At 53.4% G+C, this 16,333-nt stretch overlaps 3 protein-coding genes across 5 annotated transcripts in view; 2 read left to right on the plus strand and 1 right to left on the minus strand.

Moving 5' to 3' along the window:
* The window catches only part of LOC102029554 (proline-rich protein 2-like), a 7,313-nt gene extending 6,544 nt beyond the window's left edge, over positions 1-769 (minus strand). The window contains exons 1-2 of the mRNA XM_013516730.1: positions 672-769; positions 382-554 (exon numbers count right to left, since the gene is read on the minus strand). Coding sequence (XP_013372184.1) covers positions 382-554; positions 672-769 — 271 coding nt within the window. The remainder of the gene's footprint in view (positions 1-381; positions 555-671) is intronic.
* A 1,844-nt stretch (positions 770-2,613) lies between these two features.
* On the plus strand, positions 2,614-5,453 carry LOC102030472. Its single transcript, XM_013516731.1, has 4 exons — positions 2,614-2,763; positions 2,816-3,167; positions 3,785-3,828; positions 4,481-5,453. The coding sequence occupies exons 1-4, from the start codon at positions 2,614-2,616 to the stop codon at positions 4,802-4,804; spliced, it is 870 nt and encodes a 289-aa protein (XP_013372185.1). The 3' UTR covers positions 4,805-5,453.
* A 111-nt stretch (positions 5,454-5,564) lies between these two features.
* On the plus strand, positions 5,565-14,109 carry Armc12 (armadillo repeat containing 12). 3 transcript variants are annotated; one of them, XM_005389564.2, is made up of 6 exons: positions 5,565-6,661; positions 7,305-7,450; positions 7,595-7,729; positions 12,532-12,705; positions 12,799-12,870; positions 13,742-14,109. In XM_005389564.2, the coding sequence occupies exons 1-6, from the start codon at positions 6,400-6,402 to the stop codon at positions 14,072-14,074; spliced, it is 1,122 nt and encodes a 373-aa protein (XP_005389621.1). In that variant the 5' UTR covers positions 5,565-6,399; the 3' UTR covers positions 14,075-14,109. The 3 variants fall into 3 exon arrangements, with proteins under 3 accessions (XP_005389621.1, XP_005389622.1, XP_013372359.1); XM_005389565.2 differs by having other exon boundaries at positions 6,307-6,580; XM_013516905.1 differs by having other exon boundaries at positions 6,593-7,204.
* Positions 14,110-16,333: the final 2,224 nt, after the last annotated feature.

Here is a 16,333-nt window from a genome sequence, read left to right on the forward strand (position 1 = left end):
CCCCCGCCGGCGCAGGCTCTGCCCACCGGGAGGGGCGCTGTCCTGGCCGCATCCAGCAGGTGTGGCCCGGCACCTCCCAAGCTCAGGGACGCCTCCCTCTGGAGGTCCTAGCGCCGAGGCTGTCCCTGGGAGCCGCAGTCGGAGCTAGGAGGAGTTTGCTCTAAGGTGGCAGTGGGGTCGGGTCCTGGAAGAAATCGGATGGAGGGCAAAGCTCTCCCCTGTCTCTGTCCTCAGCTGACCCGGAGTTCACAGTCTCTTCCGGTCCCCTCCCCTCAAAACCACGAGGCCCCTGCAGAGTTCCTCCTGGGCGGGAGGAGGGGAGGCCAGCGAGCAGGTGGTGTGGGGCTCTGCACCCGAGACCGCCCTTCCCCGCTCTCCCACCTGAATCCACCGCACAACCCCGGGAAGCCTGCCACCCCGCCTTGGAACTGCTCCCCGTCCCTGTGCCGCCGCCTCCCGTGGTCTGCTGAGGCCACTGCTGGGTGACAGCGGCCCGGAGCAGGGCTCCTCCTGGAGGGAGGGGGCCCGCCTCATGTCCTTGCCTCCTGCGATGTCTGCAAGGTGCCCGGAGGGACATCCTGTGCCCGGAGAGTGTGCCAGGCAGGCAGGGAGGGGTGCTGTCCTCTGCCGGGTTCCAGGAAGGCCTTGGCAGACGCACAAGCCCAGGCTACGGGGCCTTGGAGGGTGCGGTTGGAGGGGAGACCTCAGCTTCGAAGCGCCTCTTCTGGGCTTCGTGCCCCCCAGGCCCGTCCGACGGCACCACCGGCATGCTGTGTGGCCAGGGATGCGGAGGTGGACACCAACTCGCGCCTGAGCCACGGAGCACCTTCTGGCACTCTTCCTACACGTGCTGTCACCCGGCCAGCCCTCACCAGTTCCCCAGGAGGGAGGCACCTTTGCTGCCCTCTGCTGCAGCCTTCAGCCTGACCAATGACATCTGTTCATGGTATCCCTGGTCGGTGACTGCTCTGCAGCTGTGACCAGGACACTCTCCGAAGGTGGCCTACCGCCCCCCAGTCCTGTCACCTGCAGGACACCTTCCCTTCCAGGGTCCAGGTGTCACTGAGCTCATCCTCCTGCCCTCACACCAGCCCCTCCCTGTGCCCACCTAGACCCTCCCTGTCCCCCAAAGTCACTCCATGGGTGGGTTAAAATTTAACTGCTCCCCTCCTTCTGTGTTGTCTCTCTGATGTGCTACCAAATTCTGCACACTCTCCCTTTGGTTGCTTTTATTCTAAAATGCGTTGCCTGTTCATTACTTTTCTCATGCGCTCCTCCCTCTGCAGCCCCCTGCATTCCACCTTTAGCCCAAATTGCCAGACTTTCTCACTCAGGTTTTCCCTTCCTCCTGCACACCCCGTGGAATCTTTCTCAACACCCAGTGTGTGTGCACATGTGTGTGATCAACTTCAGGCACGCCTGCTGCTAACCTGTGTGGTCCCATGAAGGGACCTGAGTTATTCATGGTGTTCACAGACTACCGAGACTAGCAGAGTGCCTGCTGCTCTGCAGGAGGGCAGCGAATATTCCCCAGGTAATCAATTTCTTTGGTCACATTCCCCTCTCAGCCTTCCAATTCTGTCTTCTGACTTGGTCTCCCCATTCCCACCAAACCTCTTACTTTCCTGATGTTCACTGGGGCCCTATTCATTTTCTCCAAATTTTCAGAGGGGACTAGTGACCCTGGCTCCATGACCCAGTACAAAATCCACCCCCTACAGGAAGGTTCTGATAATCTCCACTTTGGTTTAATCGGTTTGTCAGCTTCCTCTGAGCTTTATGAGTGGCCTTCAATCTTTTCTGTTTAATTTTTTTTATTTATTTATTTGAGACAGTCTCAGTATGCAGTTCAAGCTGGCCTTGAGCTCACTTTGTAGCCCAGGCTGGTCTCGAACTCCCAATGATCCTCCTGCCTCAGCCTCCCAAATGGTGGGATTCCAGGAGTGTGCCACCATGCCCAGCTTTTCTGTTTGTGTCCTGTAGTATTTTCAAGTCTTTCTTCTGTAGGTCATAAGCGCCTTCATGGCAGGGACAATTTTATATCATAGTTTGTCTTAAGGAGGAGGCACCAGGTAGGACACTCAGACCCACAGGAAGCTGGCCTGGATCCCGGTTCTAACACTCAGCTGCTGGGCCTTGCCTTAGCCTCTTAACTTCTCTGGAAGCCAGTTTTTTCCTTCATCTTTAAAAGGTGCTAGAGTTATTTGCCTCACGGAATCAGCAACAAAGATCACGAAGACTACAAAGTGCCTAGAAAGTACCTGTTGCCTGATGAGCAAACTATTGTCTTCCCATGGCCAGGCCTTCCTTGAATTGAGGGCTTGAGTCTTTCTTTCTTTTCTTTTTCTTTTTCTTTCTTTTTTTTTTTTTTGTCTTTTTGAGACAAGGTCTCACTGTGCAGTTCAGGCTGGCCTTGAGCTCACTTTGTAGCCCAGGCCGGTCCCGAACTCGCAGCTATCCTCCTGCCTCAGCCTCCTGAGTGCTAGGATTACAGGCATGAGCCACCACGCCCGGCTCTCGAGTCTTTCTTAAACTACTGACCATGGGGATGCTTTACACCCAAAGGGTCACTATTAATAACTGCATCGGTTCCAGGGATATAGCCTGGGACGCATGGCTACCCTAACCTGGTTCACAAAACCTCGCGAGGCCAAGGCTCAGCTCCAGCGCCGCCGTGTCCCGGTGTCTAAGCGTGCTGCCAAGCGTAATCAAAGAGCGAAGAAGAGGATCGAAAAGCCCGCCCCTGCCGCACCCCAGCCCCACGTGGTCCATGAGCCTCTGGCACCCCCAGGTTGCCTTGGAAACAATGACGTAGCACGAGGGGCGTGTGCCCTCTCCATCCTCGCGGCTCCTCGACCGAGCCTGGGGGAGGGAGGATGAGGTTGGAGGGGTCCGAACCCTCCCCGCCCCTGCAGGAGGGGGAACGCGCTGGCAGCTCCTTCGGGCTCGCTGCTCCCCGGAGTGCGTGCACCCCACTTGCCCTGGCGATCTGGGGTCGGGGAGTCAGCGGGGCGTGGGCCTCGGTCTCTGTGAGCGCTCGCCACCCTCCACCCCCGAGGGTCCGAGGAGTGTGCTCTGGCCCACGGCTCCCCGGGCAGCACCCCTCCGCGTGCAGGGACGCGCGGGATCGCGGAGCTGTCGGAGGCGCGCAGTGCCCGCGGAGCGCGGTAAGCAAGGGGTTAAGCAAGGTGCGGGCGGCGGCGTGGAGGAGGGGAGCGGAGAAAAAGTGAGAGCGGGGGCGGGAGGGGGGGGACGAGCGAAAGAACATCCTGTGCCCGGCGCCGGATGCGGGGGGCGGGGTGGCGAGGCTCCGCCCGGCCGTCCCCGTCTGGGGGCGCCGCCCGCCCACCGAGGCTTCGGCCGCGTTGCTGCAGTCTCCTCGCCTTCGCCGCGGAGAGAACCGCCCGCAGGCCCTGAGTCTGCTCCCCGGCTGAGCTAAGCGGCGGCCGGTGGCCGGGGAGGGTGGGGTCCGCGGCAGGGCACGGCTCCCCCCCGCCCGTCCTCGCTGGCCCGGCCGGCGTCCAGAGTCCCCGCGCGGGGCCCCAGAGGGACGGCACGTTCCCTGATCGGCCCGGCAGCTGCGCCTGCCAGATCCGTGCGCGGGAGCAGGGAACTGGGACTTCGAGGATGGAACGCGTCCAGACCTCACCCTGCTGGATTTGAACCCCGGCCTGTGGGACTTCAGAGGAGTCTTTTCCCCTTAGCTTTAGAGCGCGTTAGTGCTGGGCTGCCCAGGGCCACCCTCGGCGGTGACCACCTTGGTGTCTCCCTTTGTCCCCCCCAGCCCTCAGCATCTGGAGCTCTGCAGAGAACGACACCGTCGCTGGGGTAAGGGTGCAGGGAATGAGGACAGTAGCCTTCCGTGTTTTTTTTTCTGGTACCGGGAATCGAACTCACGACCTTGCGCTTGCCAGGCAGGCGCTGTGCCGCTGAGCTAAATCCCCAGCCCCCGACAGTAACCTTCGGGATCTTAGGTGGCTATGTGGATTTAGGAACAGAGCTGCTCAGGGGCTGGGCTGGGCTCCTGGTTTAGGAATTTGTGGGGGCTTCAAAGAGGGCTCCGGAGTCACTGAGGGAAGTGAAATAGGTTCTGGGATGGGGCTGGGGATTTAGCTCAGCGGCAAAGCACCTGCCTGGCAAGCGCAAGGTCGTGAGTTCGGTTCCTGGTACCTTAGAAAAAAAAAAAAAGAAATAGGTTCTGGGAGTTGGGATTCTGTAGCTGGAAGACCGGGGCGCAGCGGTGGGGGCGGGGTGGTGGAGGTGGAAGGGGTGAATGGTTTGTTTCTCAGACCAGGACACGAAGGTGCCCCCCCACCCCGCGCGGCCCCACTGCCCGAGGTGCCCAGCATTTTGCCCAAAATTATTTTCCTACTTCTCATAAAAATGACATTTGTGGAAGTCTTTGTGCAGGGTACAGCTCCAAGGGCTTTACTTAATCCTCGCTGCCCAGGAAGTGGGTCTTACTACTCCCATTTTACAGGTGGGGACAGTGAGGCGCACAGCCTGCAGAAGTAAGTCAGCGCCTGAAGTGTTTCTGATGGAGCAGGGCTGTCCGGCTGGAGCCCCCCCCCTGATATTCCGCGCTGAGTTTGGGGAGGTTGCCAGACCTGGAGGTAAAGTCCTGGCACCGATGGAAAAGAGGTGGGTGCCGGGGCAGTCCTGGTCCTTGAGGAGGCCAGGTAAGGAGCTCAAGGCCATGGCTCAGTGTGTGTTGGCTCTCAGACTTCTCTTTGGCCAGTGTGCCAGATTTCTGGATCGGACAAAAAATAAAAGCCAAGTTCCCAAAAAGAGTTGCTGCTTTTAATCTGTTTCCTAAGGACAGTCAAGACACACCTAGTGTCTTTCATCACCCCCAGAACAAGAACATCATCATCTCAACGGAAAACAGTGCGCCATTCTGCTGGGCAGGATGGGCAAACTCCTGTAGTCCTAGCTACAAGGGGGCTGAGGCAGGAGAATCTTTTGAGACCAGCCTGGGAAAAATACCAAGACCCTGTCTCTAAAAACAAAAACTACTGCGAGTGATTCCCAACAAAGGAGCCATTATTGACTTTCCACTGAGAAAGAGACATTCTCAGTCTTTAATTTTTGATTGTGCTGGGTGCAGGTGAAAATGTCACTGTGGGGATGACTGCCCCCCAGTCTCTGAATCATTGGAGGGCAGAACCGGAAGAAGTGGGCTTTAGAGTTGGGTGTGGTGGTGCATAACTGTAATCCCAGCGCTGAGAGCCGGGAAGAGCCGGGAAGATCGAAAGTTTGAGCCCAGACTGGGCCACTCAGGGACTTACAGCCTGTCTCAAAATAAATACAGAAAGGTGGGAGCGTAGCTCAGTGTGAAGTCCCCGAGCTCAATCCCCAGTTTTCAAAAAAGTATAGGAGAAGCTGGGTGTGGTGGTGCATACCCGTAAGCCCAGCACTCTGGAGGCTGACAGGAGGATCTCTGCAAGTTCCAGGGCAGCTTGTGCTACAAAGTGAGGTCAAGGCCAGGCTGAACTGCATAGTGAGACCCTGCCTCAAAAAAAAAAAAAAAAAAAAAAAAAAAAAAAAAAAGGGAAGGAATTAGGTTACAGTCAGGAAACAACCCTGGGCATCTTGAAGGAATCAGTGAGCACTTTGCTTAGGATTCGGGCGGGCAGTGCTCATCACTGGAGACACTGCAGTGACCTTGTTCTGTGGGCGGCTGTCACCTCCCGCTGAGTACTAGAGGGGGCAGCGGAGGAGGGGAGGGTGTGGTCTCACCGGCCTGGTCCTAGCCCTGGATGTCCAAGCCTCTGGCCTGTGAGCTGGCCGCGCTTTCTGATTCCAGAAGTCTCATACCTCATCCTACCAGTGCGGAGGCTGGGAGCTGGCACTCCCAGATCAGCCCCGTGTCTGAAGTGGGTGCAGGCCGCCCACTTCTTCACCCTGCAGCTTTAGAAGGGAACATCTGAATCTCTTCAAATGCAAAAATGGAGGCCCAGGGCAGGGCAGTTCCTTTCCCATCCCGGGTCCCCTCGGGATGGACCTGATGAGTGTACCCCAAACTCCCTCCTGGGAAGGCCCTGGTCCGGGGAAAGTGCTGCCCTCTCACGGAAGGAGGCACCGGCTCTGGAGCCGCCAGCTGGGCCCCTCTGAGCGGAACCCCCAGGATAGGAGTGTGAATGGTTCTGCTGTCCTGCTTTTGGTGGTGCAGGGGGTCGGACCCATGGCCCCTGGAGTCTGCAGCTTCATTCCAGCAGCCCCCAAAGCTGCAGCCTCCCCTCAAGCGCTCCTCCCTGCCTGCCGCCCTCTGTCCTATCGTCTTCCCCACGTTCCTTTGTCGCCCAGGTTCCGATTCTGGTACCATGGCTCCTGGTGCTGCCAGAGTTCTGGTTCCGGAAGGCTCCTCCCTGGAGCCCTGGGCCTGGCTCCCACCGGGGCATGGGTCGCACTGAAGACATGGGCAAGAGCATCCCCCAGTGCCTGAGGCAACTGGACATCCGCAAAAGCGTAGTGAGCCTGGCCACGGGCGCTGGGGCCATCTACCTGCTCTACAAGGCCATCAGGGCCGGCATCCAATGCAAACCGGCCCTCTGCAACACCTCACCCATCTGCATCGCCCGTGAGTGTCCGGGCTCTGGGGAGAGGGCTGTGCCCCAGGAGGCAGCTGCTCCCGAGGCCGCCCCTGAGGGAAAGCCCGAAGGTGACTTCTCCAAGTTCCTCTCTCCTCCCTCCTTCTCTCTGCTCCACCCTGTGGGACCCCGACCCTGGGCAAGGGTCCTAGAGAGCAGGTCTCCCTCAGGGGGGTCCCCAGGGCTCTTCCCGTAGCTCTCCGAATTCTGCATTCATTCTGGCTTCTGCTCTTCCACCGCTTGGAAACTTGGTGCCAGCAGCTCCCCCATTCCACTCTTGCCCAGGGACCTGACACTTGAGGGAAAAGGGAGACTAGGGAGCTCCATGGCCCAGGGCTTCCAAAGTCCACATGGCATTCTTTTCTGTGAAACAGAAAAGGGATGCCTTATGTGAGACTCTTTATTGCCATCTGCTGGAATATCCTTGCCATATACTGGTTACACAAACACAGCTTGTTACTGCCATATGCCAGAAAAATGTGATAGTAAATAGACACACGGATGACACGAGACAGACGATACAATATTAACTGTAGTACCCTTGTGCAGTACACTCCCTGTTCAGCCGTCCATGATGGCCGTGGATGTAGCAGGAAGGCTGCTTTCCAGAAAAGGCAAGGCCACCCTGTTCGCAGGTCCCCCTCCCGTTTCCCGACCCCTTTCATCCATTCCTTCTGAGTCCACAGCCTGAACTGGGCTGGGCTGGCTGTCTAGGCCTGGTAATCGAGCGGGAGCGCCACGGGCGGGACTCAGGGGAGCTCCGGAGACTCCTGGACTCCTTGGAGTGCAAGCAGGACGAATACTCCAGGAGCATGATCCTGCACAGCATCACCCGCTGTGTGTACCTGCTGGAGGCCGAGGTGAGGCGGGGCCCGGTTGTCCCGGCCGCCCGTGTCTGACCGGTGGTGGGAGGGGTGTGCCGAGGGGACTTGTGATGGGGCAGCGGGCAGGGGGTCCAGGGCGCGGCTCCTCCCGCCTCTCCCCTCTCTCCACACGTGCCCTAGGCCTCTGCGTGTACTACCGACGACATCCGATTGTTGGGTGACATACTGGACGACAACAACAACAACGTCAAAATCCAAGCTCTGAATGCACTGAAAGCCTTCTCTGGCATCCGGAAATTCAGGCTTAAAATCCAGGTGCGTCAGGGACGGAGCACACAGGACGTCCGTGGCCATTAGGTCCTTCCACTGGCATGGGATAGGAGATCATTTTGCTTGGCTTCTGAGTTTGTAACCCGGAAATAAGTGAGAAGTCAGTAGTCAGAGAGTCCCAGCCAGTCATAAAAGGTAGGGAATCTCAGGATGAATCTCAGCTAGGGCCCTGGCAGGATCGCTGAGGCTCAAACTTGCAATCCGCCTGCCTCAGCCTCCTAGCTTAGTGTGGTATGTTTTTAAGCTTTATGTGCATGGAAGTGTGAGGTTTATACTCTTCTGTGGCTCGCCTACCTCCAAACATTGAAAGATTCATCTTGGTGGCGAAGTCTTGTAGGGGGTAACCGGCCTCCATCACTGAGCCACTCCCAAGCCCACTGGGTCCTTTTTCACTGCTGTATAGTTTTCTGTTCTAGGCATGCACTGCCACTGGCCCATGAGTAGGCCTTTGTGTTGTTCCCAGGTGCTTGTTGTAGCCACATGGTGGGAGTATTTCTTTAGGTGTGTATACAGGACTGAGTGGAAAGGCCTGGCCCGAGAGTTGCCCGGTCTTTCTGGAAGGGTTGTCCTGGTGCACACGCCCCTCAGGACCACACGAGTGAGTGCTCCTGTTACGCTGTAGCTTCATGACATTCGGTGATGGCGCCCTTACATTCTTTGCATCCGGTGTCTTTGGAATAAACAAGCCTCTAGGTCTGCGCTTGCTGGCTGACTTCAAACCCTGCCCCTTAGTTTCCTGAAGCTGAGCCTCCCCAGTGCATCAGAACCACCCGAAAGCACGCTGGAAGCAAAGCTTCTGGGGCCCATGGCTAGGGGTTCAGCTCAGCAGGAGGCCCACAGGCCTCTGGGAAGAGCCTCCTGCAGGTGCGGGGCCCACGGCACCATGTTCCCCAGGGTTCCCAGTGTCCATCCCGAGGACCGGACCCTTCTCACTTAGGTCAAAGTTTCCTGGTCTTGGTTTCCATCCGGCTGTGCTCTCCTGGGGCTCTGTACCCTGGGGCTCCCCAGCTGGTTCCCCATGACCAGCAGCTACTGCCAAGGCCTCTAACCCAGCATGCCCAGCTGCACCCTCCTGAGCCAACCACCCCCTGCTGGACGGCATCCCATCAACCTTGCCTTGGCTTCCTCCAACCTGTTGCATAACGTCACGCTCGGCAGTGGGCTACCTCTCCTGGGCCTCGCCTGGGCCATTCACACCGCAGGCTTCAGGTCTGCAGCCCCTCCGCAGGGTTGTGCTTCTGAATCCCTGTGCCAGCCGGCTACTTCCTTCCTCCCCGGCAGCCCTCAGCAGCTGGAGGGCAGGGGCCAGGGAGTTCGTACTTCCATTCCGGGATGCTGCCTCCCTCTTACATGGCTGACCTCCGCTGGCGAGCCTGCCTGTCTTTGGCAGTAGGTCTCAGTCCAAGCATTTTGCACCTCAGAATGTAAGATCCAGGCATGCACGGTGGCACACGCCTGTAATCCCAGCAGTCTGAGTGGTTGAGACGGAAGGATCCCAAGTTCAAATTCAGCCTGGACAGTTTAGTGGCTTAGAGAGATCCTGTCTCAAAATACAAAATAAAAAAGACCAGTGTAAAATAAAATAAAAAATAAAAAAGACTCAGTGTGAAGATCCTAAACTAGATACAGGGTAGCAGGAAGCAAAATAACAATTCAAGATGCTTCTGTTCCCTGAACAAATGTATATGCATACATATATGTACGTATAATGTACATACATATATGCATATATAAATCTATCTATCTATCATCTATTTATCTCTATGGTTTGCATTTTTTTTGTTTTTTGAGATAGGGGCTCATCATGTAGTTCAGGCTGGCCTTGAACTCACAGCACTCCTCCTGCCTCAGCCTCCCAGGTACTGGGATTACAGGCATGCTCCACCACACCTGGCCAATCAAATGTATATTGAACTCTTAGGCACTATGGTAGTCACTGGAGGGAAAGCAGAGAACAGAGCAGGAAAGATCCCTGTCATGGTGGAATTTATATTCTAATAGAGCAAGTCAAGCATCGCACCAAGTATATAATGTATTTCATGTGATCCACTCAGTGCTCAGTGCTGAGGTGGGTAAGGAAAGGTAGATGGGACTGTGTTCCTGTCTTAAACCTTTCAGAACCTCAGTGGTAAAGAGTTCAAGACACCAAAAGCACAATCTCTACAAGAGAAAGTCAACCCATGGGATTTTATTACACATGAAAAATGTCCGCTCTATGAAAGGGCTTTTTTCTTTTTTGTCTTTTTGAGGCAGGGTCTTGCTATGCAGTTCAGGCTGGCCTTGAGCTCACTTTGTAGCCCAGGCTGGTCTCGAACTCGCAAAGAGCCTTCTGCCTCAGCCTCATGAGTGCTGGGATGACAGGCGTGCGCCAGCACACCTGGCATGAAAGGGCTTTTGAAAGGGTGGAAAGACAAGTTGTAAACTGAAAGGAAGTATTTGTAAACCACATGCCTGACAAAAGGACTTGTCTAGGTTATACAAAGGACTCTCAAAACTCAGTGTTAAAAACAAGCACTCCATGGGCAAAAGATACGAAGAGCGGGTCCATTGAAAAGGGAATAATTGCTTAATATCATTAGCCTTTAGGGAAATGCAGATGAAGGCATTTAAGAGATCTTAACATAAACCTATTAGAAGATCTAAAATTAAAATTAATTTTAGACAAGACACAAGAAAATGCTGGACAAGACACAAAAAAGCTGGAGCCCTCGTCTGTCCATTGCCAATGGGAATGTAAAACAGTGTGGCAGACGCTCTGGAAAACAGCTCGGCAGGTAATTTTCTTTTTTGCCCAGGGCTGGGTACATGCTCTGTAAGCAATCTATGGATAAAGCTACATTCCCAGCCCCCAGCTTCTTAAAAAACTAAATGTGCGTTTGGTCACACTTCTGGGCTTTTCTCCCAGAGAAATGAAAATTAACATGTGTACAAAAATGTACGCACAGCTGTTCATGGCAGCATTGTTTGAAATAGCCCCAGCCTAGGACCAACCAGAATTATCTCTCAATAGGTGAATAGTTAGACAAACAGGTGATCTGTGCCGTAGACAACTACTCAGTAATAACAGAATAAAATATTGACCAGTGGAACTTGATGGATCTCAAGGGCACTGCGCTGAGTGGAAAAAAAAAAAGCCAGTCTCGAGAGGTTGCATGAAATCTGACTGCATATGCAACATTCTCAAAAAAAAATTAGAGCTGGATAACAGATTGGCATTTGCCAAGGGTTTGAGCCGGGCAGTGGGTGGCAGTGACTGTCGAGGATCCGATCTGCCCTCTCAAGGGAGCTCCTTGTGGTGATGAGACAGTTACAATGTGAAAATCCATTGACCGTGGTGATTGCAGGAGTCTGCACATGTGATAAAATGATAGAAGGAGGCCGGGTGTGGTGGCTCAGGCCTGTGATCCCAGCACTCTGGGAGGCTGAGGCAGGAGGCTCACAAGTTTGAGCAAGTTAGCAAGACGCTATCTCAAAATAAAAAGAGAAAAAAGGGCTGGGGATACAGCTCGGTGTGAAGGCCCTGGGTTCAAACCCTAGTGCGGGAAAACAATTTTAGAAAGAGCTAGGCACACACATGACACCAATGCCAGTTCCTTCATTTTAAAAAATTAGTATATATGTGTAATGCCTAATAATAACATTCATCTTGGGGAACTGGCACTCGCAGAGATGGCATCTTAGTCATTTTCACTTCCCCTTCCTCTCCCGCCCTCCCGTCTACTTCCTTGTCTTGATGTTTGTTAGATAAGAGGTCACCTCTGAGGGAAATGGGGTGGCAAGCCCAGGGGACCTCTCTGAAGTGCTTTGTAACTTCCTAAGAATTTTTAATTGTTTCAAAATAAAAAAGCTAGAGCTCATACATTGATAATGTATAGTTGCTTTAAAGTAGTGTGTTGCGTGTGACAATACCGGGGGGAAGACAGAGACAATGCTGGGAAGGGAGAGCCGGTAGGTGGCTGGGGAAAGCCTCTCCGAGGTGACACTTAAACCAGGCCTCGGAGGAGGTGGGGAGAACTGGGCCTGTGTGACCCCCCCCCCGCCCCAGGCCGGGTGCCGCTGGCAAGTGAGCTCCAGGGAGAGCGAAGCGGGCAGAGCAGCTCTGGGGGCAGAGGAGGGGAGAGCAGATGAAATTAAAGGAGTAACCGGGAGAGAGGCAGCTCCTCGGGAGCCAACAGGACCCGAACCTTTACCCTGACGGAAGCGGGGTCCCAGCTGGGGAGCCCAGGGCAAGCACGTCTGCTGTCCTCTGGGTGGACGTAGCGGGCAAGGTGAAGGAGGAGACCAGAGGCCGTGCCCAATCCGGGTGACAGAGGACTTGGCGAGGGCCCAGAGGTGGGCAGGGGGAAATGGCTTGAGTTTTGACAGATTGCTGAAAGGAAGACCAACAAGATTTTCTCAAGAACTGGGAAAATGGTGTGAGAGAGGAAGGAGTCGGGTGTGGTGGACTTGGGAAGGCGTGACTGAGGCTGGGCAGGGAGGCCACGCCGGGCGGGGGTGAAGCTCAGGGGAGAGGTGTGACCCCTGGCGACCTCTCCCAGCCAGAGGGCCGGCTGGGCAGAGGAATTAGGAAAGAAGACTGTGAAAGAAAGAGAAGGCAGGTGAAGCAAGAATGTCAAGGGAAGGGAGAGCGGGCAACAAAATGAAATGATGTCAGAGTTCAACTTGGGGAGCATTGGTTGGCCTGAGGCAGGGGTCCCCGGGGGGCAGCAGCGAAGGGTGACGGGGAGGCTGAGGCAGTGGTGGGGTCACCCCGTAAATGCAGAGCCCCCGCTGTGCCCCCTGCCCAGGAGCACACCATCAAAGTGCTGGAGCTGATCTCCACCATCTGGGACACAGAGCTGCACATCGCCGGCCTCAGGCTCCTCAACAACCTTCCGCTGCCTGACTTCGTGCACCCGCAGCTGCGCCGGGTGATGCCCGCCCTAATGGAGATCGTGCAGTCAGACTACATCCTGCCACAGGTGCACCTTGGGGGCAGTGGCTGGCGTTCCTGTCTTCCCTGCGGAGGTCCAGATGCACCTGCCTTCCCCTTCCTTATGCTTTCCTTTATTCAGGTCCAAGCCATACGCTTGATGAGCTATCTGGCGCAGAAGAACGATCTTCTCTATGACATTCTCAACTGCCAGGTGAGAGAAGTGCCTCAGGAGGGTCTGATAGTTGTAACTCAGGTAATGGGGAGAAAGAATTATGTTCTCCACACAGATTTAACACTTCTTCCTGCCTCTGCTGTAGCAGCACTGGAAACCACCCCCTGTCCTATTTCCCCAAGAGAGTGAGAATCGATTTCATTAGGACATAGGTTCTCCTCTGAGGGGCTTTTTGAACTCTTGAAAGTTGGGAACACAGCAAATAAAAGTTTATGTAAGTATTTTAATATTAGAGAAAAATGACTTAGAGCAAAAAAGCATTTTATTAGGGGAAGAAAAAGTTACCACATAATAATAAATGGATCACACCACCAGAAAGATAAAGCAACTCTAAACTTGTATGCACCTGATAACATAATCCCAAAATATATATGGTAAAGCTTGCTGGAATTGTAAGGAGAAATGAACAAATCTATCACCACGGTGGAAGATGTGGAAGAGTTTAGCAGCTGTTTCATCCCCTGAAGATAAAATACTGAAACACCTAGTCAGGGTATACTTGCTGTGGATAACTTGATTAAGCTTGAGCCATTAGACATGCCTAGAACACATTATCATTACAGTACTAAATGCACATTCCTCTCAAGTACACACAAAAATTTATGGAAGTTAACCACCCACTAAGCCTTAAAATTTGTCTCAGCAAATTTCCCAGCACCCATATTATTGTCCTATCACTCCCGTTTTATGACCGTAGTGTAATTCAGCTAGTAAATGTGAGTGAAAGGTAAGCTAAAAATTTCCCATACAGTTCATCTGAGACCCAGTTACATTGGTGATTTGAAATAATAGGGAGATGGGAAAACAAGAAGTTTGGAACTTGCCTGGGATTTTGTTTCCCACGTCACAGGTACACTCCAACTTCCTGGACCTGTTCCAAGCCACGCAGCCAGGAACTCTGCTGTTGGAGCTGCTGGTGTTTGCCGAGCGGCTGAGTGAGGGCCGGAATTCGCCCCACTACCGAGCTGTGAAGTGGCATTACAATGAACAGTCCCTGCACGAAGCGCTCTTTGGGGATGAGTCACGGCTGGCAGACCGGCTGCTTGCCCTGGTCATCCACCCCGAGGAGGATGTTCAGATCCAGGCCTGCAAGGTCATAGTCAGCCTGCAGTACCCCCAGGACTTGAGATCCCGGTCCTCCTCCTGCCATCCCAGTCATTCCTACTATAAAAACGGGGAATAAAATTAAGAAGAACCAATAAATGTGTATGAGAGAAACCTGAGCGTCTGTCTGTGGCCTTCCAGGGCTGGGTGGAGGTGTCACTCTGTGTGACCTCTGCCCCAGGATGCACAGCGTGGTCAGCTGGCCCCCAAACACACCCCCACTTCCGCATTTGGGAGGCTTTCTTCTTCTCTTGCTGCTTTTCAGATTTGAATGTGGAGCCAGTGTTTTTAGGGGGTTGGGAGAAGGCAGGTGCTGGCGTGTGGACATGGTTTGGAGGTGGTTTAAGTATCCCCCTCCCCTACTAAGGTTCGTATGTTGGAGCTTGGTCCCCAGGGTGATAGTATAGACAGATGGGATGGCCCTTTAAAAGGTGGAGCCTTGGAGGAGGGGCCTCGGAGGTGTGCCTTTAGGAGGGTTTGCCAATGCCATACTTTGAAACACACGCACTTCCGCCATGGTGGGACGCCCTATGCCAGTGATGGCGAACCTTTTAGAGCTCTCAGTGAATAAACAGCTGGCTGCAGCACACGTGCCATAGGTTTGCCAGCACTGCCATAAGCTGTTAGGTCCTCACCAGAGGCTGAACTATTGGGTCTTTGAACCTTAAAAACTGTGAGCTTAATAAATCTCTTTTCTTCCTAGCTTGCCTGAGGTATTTTATTTTGGTCATGAAAGGTTGAGTACTACAGCAGGCTTCGGGACCAGTGGTGAAGAAAAGCAACAGGAGCTGGCCATGGTGGCACATACCTATAATCCCAGAACTTCCTGCTGAGGCAGGAAGATTGCTGTGAGTTCAAGGCCTGATTGAGCTGCATAGTGAGTTCAAAACCAGTGTGGACTACATAGTGAGACCTTGTCTCAAAAAACCAAGAAAAAAAAAAAGAAAGAAAGAAAATCAACAGGGGACAGTACACAGCATTGAATTAGTCAGGGTGGGCTAGGCTATGCAACAGTAACAAACAGCCCCCACATTTCAGAAAATGATGGAGGTTATTTTTTACCCACAGTACTTGCGCTATGCAGGTCAGTTGTGGGGCAGAAGGGCGGGGATCTGGTCCACATCACATTCAGTGATATAGCTGAGGGAGATTCCTTCCTTGTTCCTCCATAACTAGTAAGGAAAAGAAATGAATGTGATTGTGGTAATTAACTCCTAAAAGTCCCACTGGAAATGATGCTTAGCACTTCTGCTCATATTTCATTGGCCAAAGGAGGTATGCAAAATAAATCTTACCAGGTGCCCAAGGAAGTACTGAAAACATTTAGTGACAGCGTTAAGGGCTCTAAATGACAGGCACACTGGGTAAGTAAAAGGGAGGGTAGGGAAATGGGGGGGAACAAAAGAACCAAGATATATCATGTTCACGTACAAATTCTCTATGATGAATATGGTCACTATGTGTACCTAAAATGTAGCAATAAACAATTATTTTGGGGGGAGCTTTTTGAAGGGTACCAGGAATCGAACTCAGGGCCTCATGCTTGCCAGGCAGGTGCTGTGCTACTAAGCTACATCCCTGGCCCCTTAAACTTAATTAATTTAAAAAAAGCAGTAGCTCTGGAGCCTGACTGCTAGGTTTGAGTCCCAGCCCTGTTACTTATGGCTGTGTGACATGAGACAAGCCATTAACCCTATTTGAGCCTCAGTTCTCTTATCTGTAAAATGAACAGAATAACAGCCCTCATGAGGCTGCTGGGTTATGTGGAGGTGGAGTCAAGCTAAAGCACAGGGTTCTGCATACATTCTTCCAGGACTGGCTCGGAGGAGAGAAGATGAAAGGTTAGCCCTGAAGTATCAATGGAGTATGTGAGGCCAGGGTCTTAGTCTCTTCAGGCTACAGACATGGGGGGCTTGCTTTAGGAAACCCCTGAAATGCCACTCTTGGAAACCAGAGCCGTAGTGTGAGTAATAGAAAATGCTAACTTGGTTGCTGGGCATGGTGGCGCATGCATGTAATCCCAGCACTCAGGAGGGAGGCTGAGGCAGGAGTATCGCCACGAATTTGACTCCAGCCTGGGTTACACAGTGAGACGTTGTCTCAAAAAACCAAACCAAACAAACAAAAAAGAAAATGTTAACCATTAGGCTCCAGAAAGGAGAGGACTATCCACCCCAACTGATCTCCTGTCTTAGATTTCCCAGCTGATTTGCATCTTCCCTTTGTCTACCAGCTGTGGTAGCTGGAAGTCTGTTGGAAATAAACGGTGGTGGCGGCTACTATTTAAGAGACTGGTGGGGAGAAAAACCTAAAATTGGAGCTAATCAAAGTCTGCTAT

The sequence above is a fragment of the Chinchilla lanigera genome, unplaced genomic scaffold (assembly GCF_000276665.1).
Source record: "Chinchilla lanigera isolate Chin_1 unplaced genomic scaffold, ChiLan1.0 scaffold00036, whole genome shotgun sequence".
NCBI classification, from domain to species: Eukaryota; Metazoa; Chordata; class Mammalia; order Rodentia; family Chinchillidae; genus Chinchilla; species Chinchilla lanigera.